This window comes from Wolffia australiana, chromosome 7, assembly GCF_029677425.1.
Source record: "Wolffia australiana isolate 7733 chromosome 7, ASM2967742v1".
In the NCBI taxonomy this organism is placed as follows: domain Eukaryota; kingdom Viridiplantae; phylum Streptophyta; class Magnoliopsida; order Alismatales; family Araceae; genus Wolffia; species Wolffia australiana.
In genome coordinates, this window is record NC_135841.1 from 314106 (window position 1) to 341565 (window position 27460).

The 27460-nt window shown below is 42.6% G+C and overlaps 4 protein-coding genes across 6 annotated transcripts; 3 read left to right on the plus strand and 1 right to left on the minus strand.

Moving 5' to 3' along the window:
- The first annotated feature begins 5830 nt into the window (after positions 1-5830).
- Positions 5831-9493, plus strand: LOC144705827 (Zn-dependent exopeptidases superfamily protein). Its single transcript, XM_078578654.1, has 10 exons — positions 5831-6114; positions 6215-6299; positions 6425-6560; positions 6855-7127; positions 7643-7793; positions 7896-8135; positions 8484-8616; positions 8736-8917; positions 9016-9128; positions 9208-9493. Exons 1-10 carry the CDS (start codon positions 5899-5901, stop codon positions 9314-9316), a joined length of 1638 nt encoding a protein of 545 aa, XP_078434780.1. The 5' UTR covers positions 5831-5898; the 3' UTR covers positions 9317-9493.
- A 1767-nt stretch (positions 9494-11260) lies between these two features.
- On the plus strand, positions 11261-15382 carry LOC144705385 (nifU-like protein 4, mitochondrial). The gene is made up of 6 exons (XM_078578019.1): positions 11261-11449; positions 13220-13529; positions 14204-14365; positions 14451-14730; positions 14997-15108; positions 15184-15382. The coding sequence occupies exons 1-6, from the start codon at positions 11261-11263 to the stop codon at positions 15232-15234; spliced, it is 1104 nt and encodes a 367-aa protein (XP_078434145.1). The 3' UTR covers positions 15235-15382.
- Positions 15232-16441, minus strand: LOC144705829 (zinc finger A20 and AN1 domain-containing stress-associated protein 3-like). The gene is made up of 2 exons (XM_078578658.1): positions 16213-16441; positions 15232-15903 (listed from the first exon to the last, which is right to left on the minus strand). Exon 2 carries the CDS (start codon positions 15888-15890, stop codon positions 15378-15380), a length of 513 nt encoding a protein of 170 aa, XP_078434784.1. The 5' UTR covers positions 15891-15903; positions 16213-16441; the 3' UTR covers positions 15232-15377.
- Positions 16442-17012: 571 nt separating this feature from the next.
- On the plus strand, positions 17013-27214 carry LOC144705828 (uncharacterized). Of its 3 annotated transcripts, XM_078578656.1 has the most exons (12): positions 17013-17164; positions 17235-17329; positions 17401-17458; positions 17645-17836; positions 18015-18091; positions 18257-18339; positions 18587-18638; positions 18770-18838; positions 18909-18995; positions 22978-23042; positions 23119-23220; positions 26401-27214. In XM_078578656.1, the coding sequence occupies exons 1-11, from the start codon at positions 17050-17052 to the stop codon at positions 23192-23194; spliced, it is 969 nt and encodes a 322-aa protein (XP_078434782.1). In that variant the 5' UTR covers positions 17013-17049; the 3' UTR covers positions 23195-23220; positions 26401-27214. The 3 variants fall into 3 exon arrangements, with proteins under 3 accessions (XP_078434782.1, XP_078434781.1, XP_078434783.1); XM_078578655.1 differs by lacking the exon at positions 26401-27214 and having other exon boundaries at positions 23119-23418; XM_078578657.1 differs by lacking the exon at positions 26401-27214 and having other exon boundaries at positions 18819-18838; positions 23119-23418.
- Positions 27215-27460: the final 246 nt, after the last annotated feature.

Sequence of the window (27460 nt, forward strand, 5' to 3'; positions counted from 1 at the left end):
ATTGTTTAAGTGGTCTGTTGACCTGAGACAGCTAGGGCATCTTGGCTATGCACACCAGTGTTTTGACTAAGACACACGACTCCATAACCATGGGATTCAAAAATGTATTAGCTTAGACATAAAAATAAATAAACAAAAGTGATTGAGTGGTCAAGATGGGATCATCTACCCTCAATTTAAGAAGATACTAAATAGAAGAAGAAGATACATAAAATCCCTAGCTAGGGTATTAGGGATATTGGATAAGTTGTTCTCCAATGATACATGTTACGCATTTGTTCTAACTAAATGACGGATAGGGGTTTGACTACTAACCACGCTCTTATGTCATTGGGGCATATCACGAGGACGAAATATTATACATATATGGTAACCAATGGTGGTAAGGGTTCCATGGAAGAGTTTGAACAATACTATATATCTTTTAGAGCGCGAGGTTTAGCTTAGCCCCCCATGTAATGGAAACGTAATCCTTTGAGTAGGTGAGATCAATCCTTCAAAAATTAATCTATATGTTGGTATAGTTAATTAATAAGGTTGATTAATAAATATTATTGAGATTTAAAGTTATTAACTAGACTGATAGATGGGCCTAGAGGATCACACACATAAGACTAAAGGAATTTGGAAGATATACCTTTTTTAATAAGGAATTTTGTGAAAAGTTCCAAAGAAGAATAAATTGGGGGGCACCCATTTTAGGTGCCCATGCCAGCTCAATCTAGGCTTTCCCCCATATTCTCAGTTTCACTCTCCACTCATTCCACGAAAGATTCTTGATGGTGAGAAGATCAGCAAGATCTCCAAGAAGAGTTGGATAGAAAGAAGATCAGATCCCATAGCCCCTTGATCGTGTGGATATATCTAGAGGTTTGGCACGTGAACGGATTGAAATGACTCTCCCAGGGAGAAATTGAAGGGTAGAAAAGGTTCCCCACAAGTTACATAATATTAATTTTTAATGATCATTTCATAATTCAACTTCACATTAGGTTGATAGAAATATATGTGGCTGGCAATCAAATCACACATTCCATGTCTTGTTCTATGTTCATTAATAGAACATATTCATTATAGTGCACGTGCGATGCTTATAATGAAGTCCATTATTACATGATCAGACTTAGTGAATTATGATAAGATTGTAATACAGAGATCACTAGTTTTTAAGCATGTGTTCTAAATATTTTTATTTGAAGGATACGCGAGAAGGACATCAAAGGATCCACATAGAATAACACTATCTAGCCTCACTCATATGATGAGTATGGCTGATCCCGTAGCCATTAGTGTGGAGACACTTAGGATGATAGTGGGTGCTCTTTAGTGGAAAGAGTTTACTAAATTGATTCATATGAATCCCTGAATGGTATTATACCGAATTGTCAATCAGGTTGATTCACGTCACGATTGTGTAAGTGTCTTTAGACCTGATACACCAAAGACGTCTTGTGGATAGACAATTGTACTTTGACTATGACTTACGTGTCCCTAATCATGGGATTCTGAATAGTCTTAGTTAGGGTACATCAAGAAGTTCATGAAGATGATTCAATGGCCAAGATGGGTTCATCCACCCTCGGTATAAGAGGTGACAGCTCAAGGAAAGTGTTGCCATGAAGTCCTTGGCCAAGGCAACGAAATATTGAAAGAAGAGTTCTTTGATGATTTTCGAACGCATCAGTACTAACTCGGATGACCGATTAGGGTTTGACAGTTGACCATGCCCTAAGTTGTCCAAGGAGCGTCAAGTGGATGAAGGACTATATGTACACGGTAACTAATAACAAACAGGTTCCATGATCTGGTCGATACACACTCCTTTGTATCTTATAGAGCACGAGGCATAGCTTAGCACCTCGTGTTGGAGACTCGATCTATTAATTGGGCTAAATTGATCAGACATTAATTAATCTATATAATGATATAGTTAATTAATTTGTAAGTCCAGTAAAGGTTATTGGGCCGCTCGAGTCGTTAATTAAATTGATACATGGGCCTAGAGGATCACATGCAAAAGGCCTTTTTGGACGTCGAAAGATATACTTAAATTTTGGGTTTTTTTGTGAAAAATACCCACTTAGTATAAATAGGGGAAGGCCCTAAAAGAAATTCACCCAGGACAGAATTGTTCAGGGGCCTTCCTCTTCTTGTCCCTTCTCCCGATGACTCCTCTCCACTCCCAATTCGATCAGGATGGCGTAACGACGTCGACAAAGGTTGAATGGGGATCGTCAATGAGACGGAGGAGATCCAGCATGTCGAGGCTGCGTGGATACGCCTAGAGGTTCCACACTTGAGTAGCTCAACTCTTCTCGCTCCAGGATCCAAGAAATCACGGATGCGATCCGTGCATCGATTCTTCGTTTAATACTTTTTATGATGCTGTTCAATTCTGTTTGAGTCTTCTGCTGCAGAATGTTTTGATTTATTCATCCATGTCAAGGCTGTAGAACCCAACATAAGATACATTGAAAAGTGTTTTTCAAACTCCAAACCTTAGCCCCATAATATGTTGGGAGGATGCCTAATGGTGCTTATGTGAGTGAGTGATTGGTGTACACTATTTTGTTGGCCCCCACGAAATGGAGGCCATGATTGAGGTTATCCTCTAGGTGCCCAGAGAATATAAGCTAGCGCTCAAGGTTAAGTCATGTGATCGTTGTTTTTTTTTTTACTAAAGTGCTTGTGGAACTTTTTTGTATCCCACTAAATGTAACCATCATGATGACATATGTTCTATCAACTAGTAAGATGATGAAGTCTTTTATTTCTTATAAAATTGTGGTCGTGAATCCTCAATTGAGAAACAAATTATATGCCCCATGCATTGAACATATCTTGAATCTCAACTCCTCACAACAGCTCATCCAAATTGTCACTGAATGAGTGTTTCATATCCCTAGACATTAGCCTGGCTGGGAGAAATTCTCATTTTGAGTGTGTGCCAATTTTTGTGCTTTGTGGGTGATAAAAAATCAATCAATGAATTTATATGTCAATTTGAACTAAAACGGTCATATATGAGTGTTAATGTAGTAAAGATAATCCAATTTTTTGGCATCATATTCATAAAAAATAGTTTTAAGTCAGAAAATATTTTTAAAAATATTTTTCTGACTTAATACAGAGAAATAATTTTAAGTATATTTTAAATATTTTATGAATTTTAACATATATTATTTGAAAATTAGTTAACATTTTTTAAACTTGTTTTGATTTCACAAAGTATCGTCATCTGATTTATCAGATAACGACCAATCATTGGACTTTGCTATTGATAAGATGTGCCAATCATTAAGAAAATGTGCCACCATGTCATCACAAATCATGATGCCATAATAAATAATCATGAAGTAAAATTCCCTTGCTTTTTTAATGTATAATGATGATGGATGTAATGTGGTTGTAAAGACAATCACACTTCAATGTTATTTTAAGTTCATTGAAATACATATTGGCTAATTATTATTAGTGTGTGATGTTTATAATGAAGTGCATGTAATAATTGAAAATACTAAGTGAATTATGATGAGATTATAATACAATGATTACTAATATCTAAAATATTTTTTTATAATTATTCCTATTTGATACTAGATAGACAAACAGTGCTAAGTATAACACAGTATGATCTCATACATGCGATAAGTATGGTTGATCTTGCGGCCATTAGTGTAGAGACAATAAGGACATATGGTGGGTGTTCTTTAGGGCATGAGTTCACTGAATTTGTCTGTATGAATCCCTGAATGATTTTATATGTAACCACCACTAAAGTTGATTCATGTCACAATCGTATGAGTGGTTTGTTGACTTGAGAGACCATAGACATCTCGCGCATGGACAACTATATTTTGATGTCAACATAGAAGTCCCTAATCATGGGATTAAAATAATTATTAGCTCATGTATACTAAGAGTGGTCAAGATGGGATGATCATCCCGTAGTATATGAGGAGATTGACTCGAGAAAGAAGATGCATTCAATACTTCACGAGCATAGTGGGAATATTGGAGAAGATATTCTCCAATGATCCTTATTATACATTAGTACTAACTAAAATGATAGATTCAGGTGGATTGGATAACCATAACCTAAGTCATTTATGAGCCTCATATGGAAGAAGGATTAATGTTTACAATAACCTATGATGGTAAATATTTAATAAAAAAGTCCAATCACTATGTATCTTTTAGAGCACGAGGTGTAGCTTAGCAACACATTCGATTGATAAGCCAGAATTTATGATAATTTATGTCGTTTAAGTATTCTATTTATAAAAAATTAGTTTTCCTCATAAGCATAGAGTGAGTAAGGGACAAATCCACATGGAGCAAGTATTCGACAAGTGAATTCAACCCAAATTAATATAATTTTGTATTTTATATTCATTTTAATAACTAATTATAATTTAATTACAACAGTATTGGAATTAATTCAAAATAATTATAGGAAGAAGGGAAAATAGGTGTCCTAACTAACCTAATTTATAAACAACCAGAGAATAATTTAATGAATTTTCTAGGATTTTTAATGATAAATCTTAATTATCTATGATTGCCTTAGCCAACACTTTGGTAATGCCAGGTGATGGATGATAGTGGTGGTGTGAATGTGGTAGCATATGAGTTTTATTGTTGTAGATTTCAATCAAGATGGCAGTGGGTACGCACAAAGGAGCAGCAGAGTGTGGAGGGGGACATATATTTTCACATCTCCAAGGGTGATGAAGATGGAGCCAGATACGTGTGGATAAGCGACTAGTGGTGGAGATGGAGGGGGACTATGTAATGGTGAAACATAGGCTATCGATGACAGTAATCCAGGAAAATGAATGAAAAATATAAGATTTCTCTATCCTCATCGTCTTGTGCCCAAAGGGACAAGTGGTGCTTTCTCTTTGTAAGTCTCCATCTGAACGTCACTCCTTTCCTCTTGGAATGCAAGAACAGACCCAGAAAATATTTTGAATGAGGAAATCACTCTTCTACTCGTGATTAGGAACTAAATCTAAGGGTAACTTCTTTACATGGATAGGCAATCTATTTAGAGATACGAGATGGTAGATGGATAGAGGATGTAAAGACATAAAAACCCTGAAAATTTCAGCTAAAAAATCCTTCTAGATCATGAGATATCTCCATTTGAACGTGGATCACTATGAGCCATCCAATTTTCTCTCTCATCCTTGATCCATGGATTGCCAAAAAAAGTAAAAAAAAACTCCTCGAAATATTCAAATAAATTCAAACTTATAGTTTATGAAATATAAATATTTGAATTAATCCAAGTATATATTTTCTAACTCATAAAATTATTTTCTGTATGAATTTAAAGGCGCAAAGTCCCATAACAATACAATAAAATCGAGATAACTAGAATTGTATCCCAGCTTGTATATGTACCCATCATTTTCCTATATTATGTTCCCTCTTCTCTATTTTTCTACTTTCCCACGTGTGTTCATATTGGTATCTCCCTGTTTCAACTCGATCCTCGGGCAGAATTGGATCATGAGTTTAGAGGCTCACAGAAATTACTGATGTTTTCTAGGGTTTTCATTTTTTCTAATGGGATTTCTTGGTACTTTTGTCACCTATTAATATTTCTTATTAATAATTTTTTTACATGAATGACCATACACTGGATCAATGTGTACCCACATGCAAACATATTACACTCCCCTCGGATGCAATCATATCATTTAAGAAAAACATAAGAAAAAACACAACAAACTAGTTTATAGACTACACAACAAACTAGTTTACAGTATAGTTAGCAAGAAAAGCGAGCCCTTTTATGAGATATTGGATGACTCATCAGTCCACTAAATCCTTTCAGTTTGTCTATCTCTTCACCTTTTTCTTCTGTTGCTCTCAGTGGAGGCTGCGGCCATGACCCATCGGGCACTGCTCTTCGCTCATTGCACCGCAGTTCACGACGGCGTCGCCGCTGTTCTTCCCTCACTATCTTGTTCGAGGCTCCCAAATTCCTTAAAATCATCATACCCCTCGTCTCTACGCGGCATCGGCCTCGTTCGTAGATGGCCTTCGTTCCGGACTTTTTGCACGAATTCTTCAGCCGATCTACCTCAGCCAAAGTTGCCTCAGGTTGATTTCCCGAGATGGGTCCAACATTTCTTACGATTTTTTTTCCGATGATTATTGTTTTCTTTTTCTTGATGTTTATAGTCATTTTAATTGTCGGCAGAACGCAAAATACGATGATTCACCGTCAATTGTGACGGATTTGTTGGATTATTTGAACGAGTCCTGGACGCAATTCCACGCCACTGGTACTGGACGTAGCTTTGGATGTTTGGTTGTTCTATCGTTTACTTTCTCATTCACTTCAAAACACTTCCGAGGCAAGTTTTACGTGCAGCAATGTTTTTAACAGTAGATTTTTTTTTCCGTTTAGCTGAAGCAAAGAGACAACTATTGGCTTCTGGATTCATTTTGCTAAATGAGAACGATAATTGGGACCTTAAGCCAGGCGGGCGTTACTTCTTCACTCGAAATATGTCCTGCCTTATTGCATTTGCTGTCGGAGAAAAGTGAGTTATATTTCTCCAGCTTTATATCAAAGGCAGAAATTCCGGTTTCTTCTGCTTTTAAACTATAACGGGCAGTTTTTGTGGTGTAATCCATGATGTTTTTTTAATGGAATTGGTTATTTTTTATTTGTTTTCTAGTTAGTTTTCTCTTAAATGACTAGGAACATCCGAAGTCTATGCTATCTTCTCTTCCATTTCGCTCTCTCAACTCAAACTCCGTATGGACTTATACATGGAGTTAAGCATCTTCATTTAATTGGAGGGGTCATTTAATGATAGTTTTCTATGTGGCAGGTATAATTCAGAAAGTGGTTTTCACGTCATTGGAGCGCATACAGACAGCCCCTGCCTCAAATTGAAGCCTTTTTCTGCATCAGCAAAGTCTGGGTATCTCATGGTTAATGTGCAAACTTACGGAGGCGGTTTATGGCATACTTGGTTCGATAGAGATTTGAGTGTTGCAGGACGAGTCATACTGAAAACTAAGGAAGGGGACTACTTGCATAAGCTTGTTAAAGTGAAAAGACCTCTGCTGCGGGTTCCGACTCTCGCCATTCATCTTGACCGGTTGCTGCTTACATTCCTCAGTCTTTCATTTGGCTGAAATAAAATTCATCTTATTTAGATTCTCTATATTCCATGACGTGCAGAATGTTATTTTATTCGCTTGTGACGAAGTTTTTTCCCAATATTTTATGGCTGATGACTAATAATCTAAATGACGTTCAACATTTTTAAAATCACGTGGTTAGGAGATATTTTTGTACAAAAAACTGCATATACGTTGCTGCATGGTTAGGAGATATTTTTGATTTTTAGTAATAACTTAATTTATTTTTTAATTATTTATTTTTGGTCATAAATTAATTTGTCATTTTTGCTTTTTCTTTTGACTATCTAACGAAGAGTTCAAGGGGAAAGATTTGATTTTATTAAATGGATATGAAGATACGGACAATTGAAGAAAATAATCTCATTACAACTACATCAAATACAAAGGAATGAATAATTGAAGGTGGTAGAATATTTTGGTAAAAGTCCAATTTTAGATACACTAAAGCCGTTGGTTTGATTTTACTTAGGTCGGTGAACACCGATGGATTCAAGCCAAATTTAGAAAACCACCTTGTTCCACTTCTCGCCATCAAAACAGATGACGGGGGGGTGGAGCCAGAAAACAGTAAAAAGCAGCCCCAAGCTCAGAAAAGGCCTCATCATCCTCTACTACTCCAAGTTCATCTTCTTCCCTTTTGTTTCCATTGTTCCTGACATACTTTCAAGTTTTTCAGAAAATAAAACACTTGAAATAATTCATTCTGTCATTTTCTGCTCCAGATATTATCGTCGGAGCTTGGATTTGAGGCAGATGAAATTGCCAGCCTCGAATTAAACATCTGCGATGTCCAACCGAGCTGTCTTGGAGGCGGGAACAATGAGTTCATATTCTCAGGAAGATTGGACAATCTCGCATCGAGTTACTGCGCGCTTCGAGCGCTTATTGACTCGTGCAGCTCTCCTCAAGATTTGCAAGATGAAAATTCCATCAGAATGGTGGCACTCTTCGACAATGAAGAGGTATTATTGTATAACCTCCTTAAAATTTAATTTTTATATATGATCCCCAAAATCCCACCCTCTCTTGAACGTTTCCCTTCCTTGACACAGAGCTAATGCGTTCCCAGAAGAGACTAAACTGATGATTCATCTGATGTCTATACATTATTCATATTTATAACTGCCTGGTGGTGCCTGAGGGTTATAAATTTTCACACCCAGTCATTGAACGGGCCCCTTATGAGGCCTGTGTGGGCCTTCTATGATAAGTCACTTGCAGGACTCAATTACATTACTCAATCCTAACCTACATTAAGGTTCCTATCATAGTCTTAATGAGAAATTCGTGTTCTTATAAATGCGTGGCAGGTTGGGTCAGATTCGGCACAGGGTGCCGGCGCGCCGACCATGTTTCATGGCATTCGGAGAATAGTTGACTCATTGTCCAAGGGGCAAGGATCTGAGAACACCTTCGAACGGGCGATCCGCCGCTCTTTCCTCGGTCCATTTCCTTAATTCTCTCTATCTTCTGCGTTCATTCTAGAGAGAGAGAGTGTGGTGCATTAAACATGTGTCATGTTCTGAAAGGCTTGTTCTTATTTCTCTCTTGATGTGGGTTAGTGTCTGCTGACATGGCGCATGGGACGCACCCGAACTTCCCGGAGAAGCACGAAGAGCACCACCGGCCGGCGCTGCAGAAAGGGCTCGTCATCAAGCACAACGCCAACCAGAGATACGCCACCAGCGCCGTCACCGCCTTTCTCTTCCGGGAAGTCGCCGTCATGCACAACATCCCCACCCAGGTTCATCTACCAATCTCTAACTGTCTAGAGAGAGAGATGCACTGCCCTAGAGATGGATAGATAGATAGATAGACTGAGTTGGGTATGCCCGGGTGCAGGATTTCGTTGTGAGGAACGACATGGGATGCGGGTCAACGATTGGGCCTATTCTCGCTGCTGCAGTTGGAATAAGGACCGTTGACTGCGGCATCCCCCAGCTGTCCATGCACAGGTTCTGTCTAATTAAAGTCAACTTGTTGACTTTTGTGGCCCCCACTCTGACTCTGAGACAATTCTTTTTGCGGGTGCAGCGTGCGCGAGATTTGCGCCAAGGATGACGTGGACATCGCTTACAAGCACTTCTCGGCCTTCTACCGTAGTTTTTCCAGCGTTGACCGGAGGCTGAAGGTGGACTTTTAGGCCTCCCAGCGTTGACTTTCATACGGGAAGTGGGCAGAAATTTCCGTCATCTAAGAAATACAAGAAGCGGGTCTTACATATTCCAGAGAGAGAAGCGTTCAGGGTGACGTGGCCGTCTGAACGCCTAGATTTCCGTTGCTGAAGAGGGTTACAGCTAGCGGGTTTCACATTTATCTAGAGAGAGAAAGATATGAAGGGTGATGGGGACATCGTCTACGTGCACTCTTCGGGCTTCCACCAGCGTTGACCAGAATTTGGGGGTGGAATCTTAGTCGGTTCAGTGGGTCTAGATTCCCTCTTCAAAAAGGAAAGTGGGATACAGGAAATGGGTCCCCCATCTTCTGGAGAGAGAGATAGGGAGAGAGAGGAGAGAAATACATAGAGAGAGAGAGGATAGAAATACAGAGAGAGGGAGAGAGAGGAGAGAAATACATAGAGAGAGAGGATAGAAATTCAGAGAGAGGGAGAGAGAGGAGAGAAACACATAGAGAGAGAGAGAGAGAGGATAGAAATACATAGAGAGAGAGAGAGAGAGAGGAAGAGAGACAAAGAGAGAGAGGACGAGAGAGACAGAGACAGAGAGGCAAAGAGAGGGAGACGATAGATAGAGAGACAAAGAGAGAAAGACAGAGAGAGAGAGAGAGGGAGAGAGACAGAGAGAGAGAGGATAGAAATACATAGAGAGAGAGAGAGAGAGAGAGAGAGAGAGAGAGAGAGAGAGAGAGAGAGAGAGAGAGAGAGAGAGAGAGAGAGAGAGAGAATGACAGAGAGAGAGAGGGAGAGAGAGAGAGAGAGAGAGAGAGAGAGAGAGAGAGAGAGAGAGAGAGAGAGAGAGAGAGAGAGAGAGAGAGAGTGAAAGAGAGAGAGAGGGAGAGAGAGAGAGAGAGAGAGAGAGAAAGGAAGGAAATACAGAGAGAGAGAGGGGAGAGAAAGAGAGAGAGAGAGAGAGAGAGAAAGGCAGAGAGAGAGAGGGAGAGAGAGACAGACAGAGGCAGAGGGATAGATAGAGAGACAGACAGAGGCAGAGGGATAGATAGAGAGACAAAGAGTGAGAAAGACAGAGAGAGAGGGTGAGAGACAAAGAGTGAGAGGGAGAGAGACAAAGATAGAGAGGGAGAGAGACAAAGAGTGAGAGGGAGAGTGATAAAGAGAGAGAGGGAGAGTGATAAAGAGAGAGAGGGAGAGAGACAAAGAGTGAGAGGGAGAGAGATAAAGAGAGAGCGGGAGAGAGACAAAGAGAGAGAGGGAGAGAGAGACAGAGAGACAGAGAGGGAGAGGAGAGAGACAGAGCGAGGGAGGGAGAGGAGAGAGAGAGAGAGAGAGAGAGAGAGAGAGAGAGAGAGAGAGAGAGAGAGAGAGAGAGAGAGAGAGAGAGAGAGAGAGAGAGAGAGAGAGAGAGAGAGAGAGAGAGAGAGAGAGAGAGTCATCATAGGTCGCCGATGGGGGGAGGAGGGGGAGAGTTGAGGTCGGGGAGGGGGAGAGGGGAGGGCTTGGGACGGCGCTGCCTGAGTTGCGAGAGCAGGGCCTGGTTCTCCTCGCTCAGCATCGCCGCCTTCTTCCTCAGCCTCTCGTTCTCCTTCATCATGAAGCAGTTCTGCAAGTACAGCTTCGAGTTCATTCTCTCCATCGCCGCCACCGTCGCCCCCCTGCTCGACGACATTCTCTCTCCCCCGCTACACCCAAACTTCACAATACAGAGAGAAGGAGAGATATACACGAGATACAAGAGAGATTGAAAGAGAGAGCTGGACTTGAGCATCCGCGGAGCGCAGAGCCGTGTATTTATAGGGGCAGAGAGCATATTCTCTCTCTCTCTCTCTCTCTAGATATCGTCACACCAGAACACACTCACAGTGGAACAGGGTAGAGAGAGAAAGAGAGAAAGTAGAGAGAGAGATGCTGTTCTCCCATGATGATGGGTTGGTCGGCCCAAGATTCGCAATGATGGCGCACGGTCGGCCCATCATCACGACCCATCGATGGTGTTTTGTTCCCACCTCCCGGGGTGACGACGTGGACCTCATCTGTTCCATCTGCGGAGGATCGGACGGCCGGGCGCCTTCCTCGTCGGGCGTCAGCTTGAAGAGAGGGGAGGAGGCGACCTCGAGGACCTCGTTCTCCTTGAGCCACCCGGTCGGTAGACGTGCCAGGGGGGACACCCACCCATCGCGGTCGCTGCCGGCTGCTCTTCGTGACCCTCATCTCTCTCTCCTCTCTCCTCTCTCTACATCTTCTCCTATCTCTCTCTCCGTCTCTATCTATGTGAACCTACAACTACTAGCTTATTCAATCTCTTCCCCGCTCTTACCATCTCTATGTTTGTCGGCCTCGTTCTCTCTCCAGCTTATTAGCTATCAATTGATATCTGTATCTCTATCTATGTCTGAGACCCTATTAGCCATTTGCTTAGTAGTAGAGTTTAAAGGCCCCCGGTGTGATGACTCTATTCTACTGAGTTTTCATTGCCGGGTCGGCTGCTCCTTTCGGTTCTATCTAGTTTGCTGTTTCTCTCGAACTCTGTACCCCACTCGCTCATCCGCACAGTTAAAATGCCCTGCATCAGTCGATTTATCTATCTATCTATTTATCTATCTATCTATCTATCTATCTATCTATCTATCTATCTATCTATCTATCTATCTATCTAATCTATCTATCTATGTATCTATCTATGTACCTATGTATGTATGTATGTATCTATCCATCTATCTATCTATCAATCTATCTATGTATCTATCTATGTATCTATCTATGTACCTATCTATCTATCTATCTATGAATCTATCTATCTATCTATGAATCTATCTATCTATCTATGAATCTATGTATCTATCTATCTATCTATCTCTATCTGGGAGACTTGGACTCTACAAGCTCAGTCGTAAGTGTGAAAATTTGAACAGTAAATGCCTTTCAGCAATTAAATCTCGTCTATTTTTTTCTTATTGCCTACGTGCTTTCTCTTAAAAAGTCCCATTTATCTCTCGATGCCTATCTATCAAGCCATCTATTTCTCTATATCTCTTAGGCCTCGGTAGCTAATTCGATTAATCCTTTCTCTTGCGTTCTAATTGGGTGGCTCTCTTCCTAGTCTCTCTCTCTACCTCCCTCTTCCAAGTCTGTCTCTCTAACTTTATTTATGTATCTATCTCTCCATCATATTGATCCCACTTGATCAGTGGTAAAGTTCCAAGGCCATCTTTCCATCGACCAATCTCTCATGTGTTGTTCAAACTGCGCACCATCTTTCTCCCTCTAAAACTATAGATACATCTCTCTCTCTTCATCCGGGCTAGCTCGAAGAGAGAGAGATGGATTAAATAACGGGGCCTTGAATGTTTGAAGGAAGAAATGATAGCATGACTCCTGGTGGGGGGGGGTCTACTGAGAGCTGAAATGATAGTCTTGCCCACTCATGGTTGTACATCCACCATGATTAGCTCGGCAGAGGAATCATCTCTCTCTTCTGCCACCATCATTCTCTCCATCTCTCTCTCCTCTGACAACATACATGACTTGGCTTCTTCCTGATGGAAGAACATTTCCACCGAACCAGATCCCAATCCGGCCGACCAGCCGCCCGTCAGAAAACACCAGAAGCAGCCTTTTTTTCTCTATATATCTCCTAATCTCATCCGCATCTCTCTCTCTAGAATCTAGACCTCTGTTTCTCTCTCTAGCATAAACAGGAGATCTTTCTCGCATTCTTCGATGCTCTGACGTGGCATTAACGCACCGCACGTGCGATAGTCAACGAGCTTGCGTGATTATAAAATAATCAGGATTAGTTCCTAATTATAAAACTTATTTTCTCCGAGCGTGGGTTTCGGTGGAATATATATTTTTTATTTTCGTGGCCGTCGGATGTGATCATGGGATCTCGAATCTCGACCGTTGGCGAAGGTTATCAGTTCTTGTTTCGAATTTCATCGGCGCTTTTGCGGAGGCGGAGTGGAGGGCTCGAGGTCTGGCGATCTTGAAGGGATGATGACGATGATGATGAGGATGATGATGATGAGGAGGGGGAGTATCTTGGGGGGGCAGGGCAAGCGGCTAATCCTTCTCGCGAGGTTTGCTTCTCCGGAGAATGGGGATCGATCGATTTCGCCCATCCATGAACGCCATTTCTTCTCCGAATCGTCGTTTCTACGGCGCAATTCGGTGCAGAATCTGTTGCCTTTGAGTTCGACGAGTTTGTTGTGCGCTTCATTAGGTTTGTGATTCCGTTGATCTGTCGTTTTCCGGTTTAATTTTTCTATTTTTTCGTGTTCTTCAATTTACATATCTTCCGAGGTCGGCGAAAATTAGGGCGAGAAGTTGTCTGTCGATCAATGCCTTGTTTCATGAGCGCTCGTTCTTCTTCCGGTGCGCAGATTAATGGATTGAAAGATCACAGACTCGAATATACTGCTTGGTTCAGTGGAGGGACAACTTTTCTGAAAGAAGAAAGATCAAGATGAGGTCTAGATTTACCGGCAAAAATACCAATTCTCAGAAATCCGAGAGCGAATGATTTAAGACTACTCTAAAAGAAATGAAGGACAAGTATCTGCGATTACTCATCACTCTCAGGATTGTATTCTTCCTCTACTTTTTCATCCTTGTTATTTCCTCTTTGGGTGCCGTTAATGGGATCAAATCCAACATTTCCAAGTACAAGTATCTGCAATTTTTCATCTCACTCAGGATTGATTGTATTCGAGTTCTCCGTTTTTTCTCGTTCTTTCCACTTTGGGATCAAATCCAAGCTTCCTAAGAGCAAGCAGTCAAGCATTTCGTTTTTCTTTTTCTTTTTCATTTTCAAATTGAAGAAATGGGCGCCTGATTGTAGCCGAGTTTTTCCCTCGATCAAGACGGATCATCATCTGAAGTTTGAATCTGGCTCAGGACAGAGGAGAAGTCTGTTCATCCAGACGCAGGCGACGCCGAATCCTTCGTCGCTGATGTTTCATCCGGGGAAATCGGTCATGCAAGTGGGAAGCGCGGACTTCCCCAACCCTCGTTCCGCCATGTCCTCTCCCCTCGCCAAGGCGCTCTTCGCCATTGACGGTACGCAAACCTCCAAAATCATCATCATCATCTTATACCAGAGATCAAAACATGTTGAGAAGATCGATTAAACGATCCATTTCAGGGGTGACGCGGGTGTTCTTCGGGGCGGACTTCGTGACGGTGACGAAATCGGATGACGCGGCGTGGGATCTGCTCAAACCAGAGATCTTCGCCGCGATCATGGATTTCTACTCTTCCGGGCAGCCCCTCTTCCTCGATTCGCAGGCCGCTTCTGCCATGGACACCGCCATCCGCGACGACGACTCCGAGACCGTCGCCATGATCAAGGAGCTTCTCGAGACGCGCATCCGTCCTTCCGTCCAGGATGACGGCGGCGACATCGAGTACCGCGGATACGACCCGTACGCCGTCCTCCACCTCCCTTTCGTCATCGTCAACCGTCACCGTTAACGATGACGGTTCTCGTTGACGCATGTTCCCTCCGGTGAAGACGTCAACCGTCTCAGTTGCTGTCGGCGCTGTTATTTTCTAGAATTAAATAAAACGGTAGCGCTGACGGAGGTGATGATGCGATGAAGGTTCGTCATCGCTCTCGTCATCCACGCGGCGCCCCTAGAATGATTTTAATTTTAGTTTTTTGGGTTTTTTTTTTGGTCGTTGGTTTTAGAGAAACGGGGATAGTGAAGCTGAAGATGCAGGGGGCCTGCAGCGGCTGCCCGAGCTCCTCCGTCACGCTCAAGTCGGGCATCGAGAACATGCTCATACACTACATTCCGGAGGTGGGTTTTGCACAATTCGATCAGACGAGGTCTAATTTTACTGCAAACTGATGAAATCGGTGATCAATGGGGCAGATTCGAGGCGTGGAGCAGGAGCTGGACGCCGACGAGGGAGAAGTCGGGTAGAAAGAACACTCACACTTTTTTTTCTGCTAGAGGAGAAACCAGAGACAGCGCCATGGATGGCGGTGGGTGAATAGCAGCAAGCAGCATAGGCTATGCCTCAATGCATCATCTTCATCTTCATCTTAATGGTGGATTGATTCAGATCAGATCTTCTCGAGCTTATCGGCCTTGACGACGGGGTTGGCCTTGGCGATGGCTTGCCGCCCGGCGGATTTGAAGTCGAAGGTGCAGCGGTGCTGCTCGGGGTACCGGTGGGATCCGCAGAACACCTCGCCGCAGCGGCAGCGGAACCCGGTCAGCCCCACCTTCTTCCGGCACGCCACGCACCGCCCCGGCGCCGCTGCCACGGCAGGCTCCGCCGCGATGGGCGCCAGCACGGGCGCCGCCGTGGCGGTTTCCAGCCGCCGGGCCGGCAGCGGGGGCGGCGGAGCGGGCTCGACCTTCGCCGTGGAGGCCGAGGAGGAGGCGGCGGCGGCGGCGGAGAGGGATTTGGAGACGGCCTTCTTGGCGGAAGCGGATTGTTCTTCCTTGAGGCGGTGGTCGCGGTAGCACTTGGAGCAGAGACCGAGGGTCGCGGGGCTGCCGAAGAAGCCGCAGTTGTTGGCGCAGAGGCGCGGCGCCTCCGCCTGAGCCTCGCATCGATGCTCTTCCGCCATCGCTGTCACGAATCTGCAGGAAAAATCGGAATCGTCAGCTCAATCGACGGATTTATCATCTAATTAGATGAAATGACTCTTCTCGACGGATTTAACCTCCCGAATCGGAAGAGTAACCGCTGGAAGGGGAAGAAATCTTGCGGAACACGCAAAAAAGGAGATCTGAGACAGGCGAGAACGAAAACCGAACGATCGGAGGCGGGAAAGCAGGGGGAAATCGAAGATCTAGGCGGAGAACCGAAGATCCGGAGCCCGATCGTCGAGAGAAACTTAGGGCAAAAGACAATCACGACGATAAGAAATCGTCGAGGGAGAAACTTACAGGACGAGATTGAGGCGAGAAGCGAGTCTTCTCCGCGTAGCGCGAGGAACGAACGAGATCAGGAGGCCGAGAGAGGAGAGGAGAGGAGAGGAGCCGAGGAAGAGGATGGCGCACGGCAGCGGAGGTTGCGAGGAGAGGAGAGGGATGGAGGCTAAAAAGGTCGGTCTGATTTTACAGGCTGGAAAACTGCGAACTGCGACAAGGCTGACACGGGCGACCCTTCTCGGTCGCAGACTCGTATATAAAGCGACGACGCTCCCCTTTTATTTATTCCTTTTCCGCCATTTTTCCTTTTTTTTATATTTTATTTTTCTATTCCGGAAGCCGCGAAGACGTGGAATCTGCTGCCGCCGAGGCGGTTTTTCCTTAACGCGCCCCCCGTGGCCCCCACCCCGTCGTTCTCACCCACTTACAATTTCTAACCCCCACTACTCCAAAAAAATATATATATCATCTCGGCGACGTGGCTTCTTACCCGCCGTCCGTTCAGGGCTTGACGGGCGCGATGACTTCAGGCGGGCGACGCGTAGTCGCAGGCAGTCGTATCCGTCGAATCTGGGACGTCCACTTGCTGAACCCGTTTTCTCACAGGCTGACCATCCTGTCCGTCGATATCGTGGACTCCGGGCCTAGCGCGCCGCCCAACCCACCCGATAAGCTTTGCCCCAGCCGGGGCGGGGCCCACCTTAAGAGGCTTATCCGTAGAACGTTCTTCTTCGGCGAACGGAGCCCGCTCGGCTCTGCATATGGGCCGGGCCCACTAAGCGAGTTTGACCGGCTGATTGACCAGTATAAATACCCCCTTCCTCGCCTTTTTTTCCTCTCCCGTCCTCGTCAATGGCGGAAGCGGTTGGAGTGGCGGAGAGAGTAGCTCGGGTGCTGCTGCTGGGGCAGATCGTGTCGCTTCTCCTCGCGGCGACGAGCTTCTCCTCGTCTCAGATCGCTCGACGCGGTAATCTCGCTTTCGCTCGGCGTTTTCTTTGGATTCGGCGATGATTTTGGGGAATTCGTGGTGTTTTCAGGCGTCGACGCGCCGTTAACGCAGTCCTTTTTCACCTACTTCTCCCTCGCGCTCGTTTACGGCGGCGTCTCCTTGTTCCGACGCCGCAAGCTTCTGGTAATCCTCCGGAAATCCGATTCTGGGAAGAAATTCGATCTGATGTCGCATCTGACGGTGGAATCTCGCAGGCTCCCTGGCATTGGTACCTGGCCTTGGCGATCGTCGACGTTCAGGGAAACTACCTCGGTGATTTTCTGATCCATCTTTATTGATCTCAAATCTGTGATCTCGATTCTTCTTCACTTAATTTTTCGTGTGCCTATAAATCGTCGGCGTATTGCTTCTTGTCGCTTGTTCATTTCTAATCGGTTCTTCTGATTCTCTTTTGTTTTTAATTACTGTCTTATCGTGTTTTGTTCTCTACCTCTGCAGTCGTGAAGGCTTATCAGTACACTTCTATCACGAGTGCGACGCTTTTGGATTGCTGGACCATCCCTTGGGTCATCGTCCTGACCTGGCTGGTTCTGGGGACGCGCTACTCCATTCCTCAGTTCATGGGAGCTGCTACCTGTGTGGCTGGCCTCGGGCTGGTGCTTCTCTCTGATGCGTGGGACTCTACGGGTGGTCAGATCTTCATCTTATATTTTCTGTTTTCTTTCATCTTTTTTCCTGAAGAAAAACCCGATGTCTGAGACCCTTGTCTGCATATTGATACCCGCTACGATTCTCGATCCCCGGAGAATCTCTTCTCTTATAGTTCTCATTGATCTGTTTGGCCTTTTCCGCTGATCTTGTGCGCCAGGTGGGAAGAGACCTCTTCTAGGAGATGCGCTGGTCATCGCCGGGACGCTGTTCTACGCGCTCAGCAACGTGGGAGAGGTCAGAGCTGCTACTTTCCTCGAAATTTAATCGTTCACAGATTCACATGGCTTGAATCCATTTATCCTGCCGAAATGGTATCAATTAAGAGTGTACAGGAGTGTATGATTCTCTGGGTCTCTCTGATATCCCGGTTTTTTTTCCTGGAGAAATGATTCCTTGCAGGAATTTTTCGTGAAGAAAAAAGATCGAGTGGAATTGCTCGCGATGCTTGGTTTCTTCGGCATGATTGTTAGCGCTGCCGAAATGTATTCTTCTCTGCCGAAATGTTCATTATGAGTATTAGGAACGATATCTCAATTTGACATTCATTAATCAGAGGATTGCTTTCACTTTCTCATGCCTCTTCTTCTTTGTAGTTATTTCTTTCATTGACTTTAGAAAAGTACCTTAACCACATATATGTCAGTAATTATGCGGCTGTGCCAATTTAGCTGAACTAATTAGAAACCCATCTCTAATCTCTTGGTCTATTCCATGTCAATGGGATTGCAGATCTGTTTTTGAGAGGAAGGAGCTTCAGGCTATTCAGTGGTCGGCAACCACGGCGAGTGCTGATTCAAAATTTATGTTATATTGATGTGGGATTTTTTTTCAAAAAGATATATCGCTGTGGGAAATTGTATTACTGAGATGTGTCATTATTTTTGGTAGAGTTAATTCATGGTTTTCTTGTAGATATGGCTCTTCGTCGGTTATGCCTTTTCCACGGCTCTGTTCTACGCAGTGGTGCCCTTTGTACTCAAGGTCAACACAGACCCCAAGTTTGATTATTGCCGTCATTGTCTTCGTCTTCTCTCATCTGTGTCAAATGCAGTTTAGTGGCGCCACCTTGTTCAATCTCTCTCTCCTCACCTCAGACATGTGGGCCATCATCATCCGCGTCTTCTACTACCATCAGAAGGTCAGACCTGCATCATCATCATTGTCACCATCATAGTCGTCGTCATTCTCATTGTCATCACCTTCGTTATTGCCATCTTCATCATAATTGTAATTGTCATGCGCATCGAGACTTGTGGAAGACTTGTGATCACAGGATCAAGAGGAGAGGAAGAGGAAGCACAAGGTAGAATAAAATGAAGAGGCTAGGGTTTGAGGTATAATTTTGTCGAGGGCTTTAGTCAGGATATTGGCCGGTTGTTGCTTGGTGGGATGTAGACTATATCCAGTCTTGGTTTCCAGTTTGTCTTTGAGAAAGGTGTCAGCCAGCGATCCTTAGTTACTTTAGATGATGTGTTGTATATTGGACGCTGGTTGTTGGGCCGGGCCAATCTCTTTATTATTTTTCTTCTTTTATGTCTTTATTGGACATAAGTAAATGGATCCAGGCTATTGGGTCCACGATAGCCTGGAACCCCTCTTTTTTGCAATCGCGCAGGGTACTTAACCCTAGGGCGCGGTTGTATCAGAAAACATAAGTGACCTTTTTGTTTATTTCTCTCCTTGAGCTTCTTCTCCTGGAGGTCCGTCCTTCTAACCTTAGGATTAAGGCTCACATGTGCTTCACAAAAGGGACAGTTGATCTCCACGTGTTTGTTGCTTGATGGGGACGTAGTCAATATCCAAATCCATCATTTCCAGTTTGTCTTTGAGAAAGTGACAGTTGATCTCCACATGCTTCGTCATGTCGTGTTGAACAAGATCATGGGCAACACGAATAGCGGATTCTTATCACAGTAGAATGTGATAGGCATGGTAGGGGACTGGGCTAATTTGTGAAGGATCCCTTGCATTCAAAAGACTTCACATATGGCTTGATCAAGACTCCAAAGTTCAGCCTAAGTGCTGGATCAGGAGAGAACCGTTTGCTTCTTGCTGTGCTAGGTGACCATCTTGCCATTCAAGATTGAGGAGTACCTGATGTAGATTTTTGATCCTCCTGTGAACCAGCGAGGTTCGAGTCGGTATATGTTTCTAGATGAAAAGGCTTACTTCGTTAAAAGGTAAGACTAAGGCCAATTAAACCCGTTATGTAGCATAGGCTACAGTAGGCATCCTGAAAATAAGAGACATTAGGGTGGTAAATAAATTGATAGAGGATATTAACAAGGTATGAGCCAGATAACTAAGTTTACCAGTAGGCTAAGTATCCTGTGTGGGTGAATTATCGTAATTTAATTTCCAGGTTGACCTCGAAAACAGTTGATATAGGTTGAAACTGAAGATAACCATCTAGGAAATTATACCTCTTGATGAGTGAGACATTTGAATGCCAAGATTCTTGAAGTCAAATTGAATACCAAGTTGTTGAACTAACAGGGTAGGGCGCCCTGTTAGTTGGAATAACAATAATAGCAATCCCAGAAGGCATATGTTGATATCAAGATGTTTCATGGCTTGAGTAAATTTCTCAAGTCCATAGAGGGCCTTGGTAAGTTGGAATACTTCATTCAGAGGAAGAGAATATCCTGAGGGAGCTTCATATAAATTTCTTCATTTAAGGATCAATGAAAATTTTCTTGTTTATGATGGACTGGTAAAGGTCTCTCAATCACTATTTGCAGCAAAGGAGAAAAATATCTGGTATTGTTCATCTTTTTGACGGGGACAAAAGGTTCCACATAATCTACCTCATATGTTTGGGTGTATCCTTGGACAAACAATCAGGCTTTATTGTTGGTCCAGTTGTCCATCTGCTTTATACTTTGGCACTCGATGGGCTGCTTAGCTGAGGCAAGAGTTGCCAACTCCCAAGTTGAATTGGCATTCGCATCACCCATTTTGTCATCCATAATGTGCTTCTATTGAGGCTCGGATAGTACTTCCTAGATAGAGCGTGGGATAGACACCTGTTGAAGATGAATTAAAAAAGCTTTGTGCTAAGGTGAAACGTGGGGATATGTCAAAAGACTGCTCAATGTAATGGAGCAGTATTCAAGCAAATCTGGTTACCATCTCCTAGGGAAAGGGTTGAAGTGTCATGACCATCCAGATGTCTAGGATCTGGACCAAAGGGAAGAGTAGGATCCACCAGTACTGATTGGATATTAGGATAACTCTAACCCATGTTTGTATAAAGTATTGAGGATACGACGGAAGTCTCCAAAGCTTAAGAGGCAGAGATGGATCTGTCTCCCCGAGGGTGTCCTCGGAGATGCTTTAGTGCCCAATTCGGTATTTTCCTGAGGTAAGAATGAAGGAGCTATGGCAGAGGGTGCAGCATTTTCTTCAGCCTTGTTCCTGACTTGGGGAGTCGGAAGATAAGAGGGACCCACGGTGAATGTTTCTATTTCTAGGAAATGACTGGGTAGAAAAGTTCCATTTCTAGAACAATACATCCTTAGAGATAGGAACTCTTCATGTAGAGTACCCAACAAAGACACAAGGAGCCAACTTGTTTATCATGTGGATGCAAGTGAACATGTCACCAACACCCAAAAGTTCTCAAGTTCTTAGTTAATATCAAACTGAGCAGTCTGAAGAGCTGCAGTGTCCTCCTCCATAGGTGTGTGGCTGCATATAATTGGAAGAGGTTATATGTTAATCAAATGAACTGATGACATGGATACTTCACCTTAGATGGTCTTAGTCACCGCACTTTGGATGGCCCATGCTCCAGTCTTTTCCACGGTAACACCAAAATTTTATTCTACCACCCATTCTGCTGAGGGTTATGAGGACAATACGACTCGTGTATAAGTCATGAACTTTAAATAAATCGTCAGTGTCTAAGTTCATAAATTATTTCCCAATTTCTGTTCGAAATCTTTTGATGGGTATGTTATACTAGCGATGAATCATCGCAATAAATTCCCAAATTTTGCTAGACACCTCTGATTTATGTTACATTGAATGAATCCAAGTAAACCGTCATGTATCGTTTGTTTGTGTTAAGAACCATTATAATCCATGTGAATTCGGAAATAGAGCAGGACCTTATACATCACAACAGATTAGCTCAAATTCAATTGTGGTAAAAGTATGAGAAGGATAAGTGGTGTGTTTATGTTCAGTCAAGTGACAGACTTGGTAAATTAGTTTCCTGAAGTAATTCCTGGCGTACATCGGGAATGAATTTTTTTATCAAATGAAAGGATGGATGTCTGAGCTGGCAATGAAGAAGTGAGATTTGGGCCTCCCCTACCAATAAAAAATTCTTTAACTGAATTGTTATCCATATATGACTAAATTTATTTGGTACCTTAGAATAAAAAACTCTGGCAACTGCAAAATCCTTCTCACAACACCTTTCTTTGTATCCTAGACCTCTTGGCTGGCGGGTTAAAAGGTTAAATGATAGACCTTGTAGGTTGAAAAGTGATCTTGATATATTTACCCTTACGATGGAGATATCTGGTGAACAGACTTCATGGAGCCACATGGAGTAGATGTGTATATCACTTCTTGACCAGCTGCTGCCCTGGGTGTCACTTCCTCCTTTTCCACGTGGTAGGATAAGAGAAGAAAAAAGGACAAAAAACGAAAAAAGGGGGTAACTAGAGTGGTCACACCTGGTTTTTAGCAAGGGCAGAGCTTAAAGGTCGTTGCAAAAGCAGGAGTGTTGACCCCCAGTTAGACAGGCTTGTAATGTCCAGCTAGCCACAGGGTCATCTTCTTCCCAATATCCCCGTATGCTCTAATATCATGTCAATGTGCATCTAGTACCTTGGAGGCCTTTGATCATAAGATTGAGATTGGAGGAAGAATAAGTACAAGGTAAAAGAAAATAAAACAGCTAGTGTTTTCATTAACAGAAATAAGTTGTATACAATCGAGGTATTTGCCATATTGGCCAGATTAGTTGTGGGCCCAAATGTGATGTTACAATGGCTATTTTTTATGGCTACATTAACCATAGAGTGTGTGCAAATCTATGATGGCACGTGCTACGCCATGGCAGTTATCATGATCATCTCCATCATCATCATTATTATCATCGTCAGGTGGATTGGCTCTACTACTTGGCATTTGGAGTAGAAGCAGCAGGGCTAGTCATCTACTCGTTCAAGTACGGGCCCTGTGGCCTATCTCTCTGTAATTTTCTACATGACTATGGGAACTTACTCGTTCTTTCTTCGGAGCAGTGATAAAAGTTCAATTGAAGCAGAGCCTGAGTATGAACCACTAACTGATGATGTCGCCTCCCATTTGGCGGCATGACTTGTACCACTACAGAACCATTTCAGGTACTTGGGCTGTAAACAATTTATTATTCGAATTGATCATTGTTGATCCTTTTATTTACCCATAATTTTATACTTATGTGATATGTTTAGTCCTACCTATAGAGGACAAGTGTTGGAGTGTACTTGTATAGTAGCATGTAAAAAAGATGTGGCAACATTTTCTAATTTGCCGCCTTGTTCTACATAATTTGTTTCTTATTTCTTCTTTATTGAAGCACTCATTTGGGTTTCAAACTTCATTAAGTTCCACCTTGTCATGAAATATCATCCAATGATATATCGTATCCAAAGTCATGTATGGACATAGATTGTGGTATCAATCGTTGCATCATATAGTATAGTTATTAGCACACCTACTAACAAAGTCCATCGTTGCTTTATATTTTTGGCAATGTTTGTACTGTTCATTATTTTTTCCAACGATATTGAAATTTTGTGCTGCAGAAATATGTTTTTGTTACTCTTCATTGGAAATCAGTTTTCTGTTTTGGTCTGTGCTACAAAATATCATGAAATCAGAAATATTTCACATACCTATATCCCCAAGACTATCTTCAGCAATCTGAGCCCCTTAGGGGCATTCTAGTCATTCTGCCCACTTGGGGCTTATCTGTCATTTTACCTTTATACGTATTTCCCCTTGAATAGAGCAAGACTATCTTTAGGAATGTATCCCCTTGAATAAAGTCCCATTTCTTCCTCTATTATCCTCATCCCTCGTGATAGTCACTACTTTATGTCTTCAGGTTGCTCATCCTTGGTCTTTCGTACCTCCTCCGTTTGATCTCCCTGAGATCATTCCTATTCAAATCTCTAACTCCCGGAATATTAACCCTTCTCCTTTCCATCTTCTCCGATACAAACCTAGATTAAGGTTTGTCCCATTTTTACTGAGCAGTGTTGAGACTAGAATTGTGAGGGTTAAGTGCACTTACTCTTCAATTATCAAGGGATACCCATTTATCTTCTTGCATGAAAAAATCTTTTGTGTCAATGGTATTCAACGAAAACAGAAGCATAATTTCAGTTGGATATTGAGGCATTCTCACTTCCATCCCTTCAAATTACCAAAATCTAAAGCATTTTTCCTAAGTTTTTTTCTGAACCACCGTATTCTGAATATTTTGAAGAGTATTTTTGACCTAGGCTCTTAAATATCTAATCTCTTTATTTATTAAATGATTAGTCACAAAACATGACTATTTGGATTCCTATGGTAGATATGTGAGACTGGAATGGGGTGAATCAGTATTTTGTTTCGCATAAAGTTCTCCTCCTTTTGCCTAGGTTAATATTGATCCTAGATTTATGATTTGTCATAGTTTTCATGGATACATTGAGTTTATCATGTGAACAAAAATTACTTCTCACATTAGAAAGATACTTCAATTGCCACTTTGAAAGTTTGGGAATAGATAGTATCCTAAATACTCTTTTTTAAATCATGTTTGATAAAACACTGTAGTTATTCCTTATTTAGTAGGTAAGTTTTTTATCCATGGAACCCTTGCATGAATTAAAGATCAGAAATATAATTTGTATTGTCAACATAAATGAGTACATATATCGTTGAAATACCAATACCAATGATCAAAGGATATCAGTGTCAAAATTCATATCAAATTGGAATTTTATTAAGCACAATAATGGGATCCATTTTCTCTGAAATCTAAGATCTGTCATATTTTGATATTGGCATATGAACCATAGTCGGCATCTCCAAGCATCTTATAGAAACTTTTAATTTACTATTTTTAAACAATATTATTGTACTTGAAATGTACGTGCTAAAAGAGCATCTGTTCATGTGCCCTTTACATCCATATCCTTGTTTGGAAACTATGTCACGAGGGTACCTCTTAACCAGTAATTGTTGAAATAAAGCAACAAAATATTTAATCACATTTTCAAAATATTAGTAGTATGTTATTTAATGTTCTTATTGAAGGGTACTTTTGGTACCAATGAAATAGAAAGCTTATACTAAGATATATTGTTAGCCTATGCCTGTATCAGATATCAGGTATAGGCATTTGATATTGTACTCATGTTGACATTCTCTGCAATAATGAAAATGTCAGAGCCATCACCTTTTCAGCATAGGAATAATAATATTTTGCTATTGTTAGGGTTGGTATCAAAAACAGATTTAACAAGATAGTCTGTTGGAATTATATAGATAGTATGATAGTGAATTTTATATTCCATGTCTCATTCAACATTTATGAATGAATTATAGTCAGCATTATGCACATGTGATGTTTATACCTAAGTCCCAAGATTTCGAGAATAATAAATGAATTTGTATGAAATCATAATATGATGATTACTTGTATTTACACACAGAAGCTAAATATTATTATTCTTAGGATATTTGAGAAGTACATCAAACTATACATATACTATGTCACGCTCTTCTATCGTTCATATGAGCATGATAGGTCCCCTTACAGTTAATGTGGAGACAGTGAGGAAAGATATTTGGTGCTTTTTCTAGATAGAGTTCACTAAATTATGGAGACCTGGGAAGAGATAGTTACTGCTCTTTTGGAAAGAGTTCGTCATATTTTTCCCTAATCATGTATAGTAAAATAATGATTGATAGTCAGAGAGGAGACTTGCTAAGTAAAGCTGTACGACTGGAATTCAAAACTTCAAATCTAAAGCTGAAACCATTTTATGACCAAATCACATTATGTGGAGTCAAATCTAATTTTTGTTTCCTTAAGTGGATCATCTCATCTCAAGTTGCACAAGTGTCCAGCCTCTACATGTAACCATGTGGTGCATGACACATGAACTTTACTCATCTTCTTTTTTCAATGTCACCAATTATCATACAAGATCTTATGACTAGTCCAATCACACCCAAAGTGGAAGGGGATTAAACTTTTATACATAACAGGTGTGTGCATAGTGAGGTTTTACTTGTGGATTGAAGCAAACTTCCCTAAGTTGAAATAAGAGTTCTGATAGGATGATAAAATTTGGCTCCTTCATTGTGAATGAAGATGAGTCATGTGTGTAGGCATGAATACCAACTCATAATCCTTCATATAGCAAACGATGTAGGACATAGATGAATGAATATAAAAAACATTGTCCATGAAGGTGCTTTTTTCCTAAAATTTTTAGCGTTTTTTAAGTTTTCGTCATACTTATGAAAATGCCAATGTGAAGTTAGGAGAGAGAAAGGAAACCCTAGAGTTCGCCAGAAATCATTGCCATCTTCGTCGGATGAAAGCACAACGCTGTTCAGCGCCGCAAGCGGCCGCCCAGGCTTCCCGCGGTCACACGGGCAGCTCGCGGTCACCCACGACCGTCGATTAGAGGCTGCTGCATGCGCCCACAACTTCCGACCCAAGGCCGCCGCCCCCGCGACCGACCTAAGGCCACTGCCCCCGCGGCCGATGTCAGGTCGCCGCCCCCACGGTCAATCTCAGGCTGTCGCGCCCCTTGGTCGACCAGAGGCTGCTGCGCCCCACGGCTGATCGAAGGCCGTCGCGACCCGCGGCCGTCCAAAAGCCACTTCCCGGAGACCGCCGCCCTGCCGCAGACCAAAGGCTGCCGCCCCACGACCAACCTGAGGCCGCCCTCCTCGAGGCCGCCCATCAGCCGTCTTGTGGCCTCTCTTTTGGTCGCCGTCGGCCAATCCTACAGCTGCCCTACGGTCTCCCTTTGGACGCCCTCGCGGCCGTCCCCGCGGCCGCGCCTAGGCCGCCCACGCAGCCGCCCTTCGGTCGCCTCATTCGGCCGCCTCGCGCTCGCCCCTGCTGTCACCTCTTAGGCTGCCCCTCAGCTGCCCTGCGGTCGCTCCTCGCCCGCCTACGTGGCCGCTCCACGGCCGTCCCCAGCATCCAGCCTCAACTGACCATCTTGCCCGTCGCACCTTGATAAGCCGAAAAATCACGTAAAATTACGTGGTCGTTGCGCTTTTTAGACTTATGCAATAAATTTATAATTCCCTTAATTACTAAATAAGAATATAGAGCAAGCAAGGGGTCGATCCGCAAGGAGGCAACAATTAAGAATTTTCAAACAATTTTTATGAATCAAGTCAAGTAATTTTGAATTTTGCAATATTTAATTCAATTAATATTAAATAATATTCTTAAAATAATCAAAATTAAGTAAAACTTAATTTTGATTTCGGTCAGATAATTCCAGATAAGAATATTATTATTATTTCAAGCTCATAAAAATATAAATTATTAACTTCCCAATTTAATAAAATTTATAA

Excerpts from the sequence above, each read along its gene's own strand:
- LOC144705827 (XM_078578654.1), top strand. The coding sequence starts at position 5,899 with ATGACCCATCGGGCACTGCTCTTCGCTCATTGCACCGCAGTTCACGAC. Across the intron at positions 7,128-7,642 it reads CTCGCCATTCATCTTGACCG|GTCGGTGAACACCGATGGAT; the intron begins GTTGCTGCTTAC and ends GATTTTACTTAG. Across the intron at positions 9,129-9,207 it reads CCCCAGCTGTCCATGCACAG|CGTGCGCGAGATTTGCGCCA; the intron begins GTTCTGTCTAAT and ends TTGCGGGTGCAG.
- LOC144705385 (XM_078578019.1), top strand. The coding sequence starts at position 11,261 with ATGGCGCACGGTCGGCCCATCATCACGACCCATCGATGGTGTTTTGTT. Across the intron at positions 14,731-14,996 it reads GAGTACCGCGGATACGACCC|AGAAACGGGGATAGTGAAGC; the intron begins GTACGCCGTCCT and ends CGTTGGTTTTAG. Across the intron at positions 15,109-15,183 it reads TCATACACTACATTCCGGAG|ATTCGAGGCGTGGAGCAGGA; the intron begins GTGGGTTTTGCA and ends TCAATGGGGCAG.
- LOC144705829 (XM_078578658.1), bottom strand. The coding sequence starts at position 15,890 with ATGGCGGAAGAGCATCGATGCGAGGCTCAGGCGGAGGCGCCGCGCCTC.
- LOC144705828 (XM_078578656.1), top strand. The coding sequence starts at position 17,050 with ATGGCGGAAGCGGTTGGAGTGGCGGAGAGAGTAGCTCGGGTGCTGCTG. Across the intron at positions 18,639-18,769 it reads TTCAGTGGTCGGCAACCACG|ATATGGCTCTTCGTCGGTTA; the intron begins GCGAGTGCTGAT and ends GTTTTCTTGTAG. Across the intron at positions 23,043-23,118 it reads CTAGTCATCTACTCGTTCAA|TGATAAAAGTTCAATTGAAG; the intron begins GTACGGGCCCTG and ends TCTTCGGAGCAG.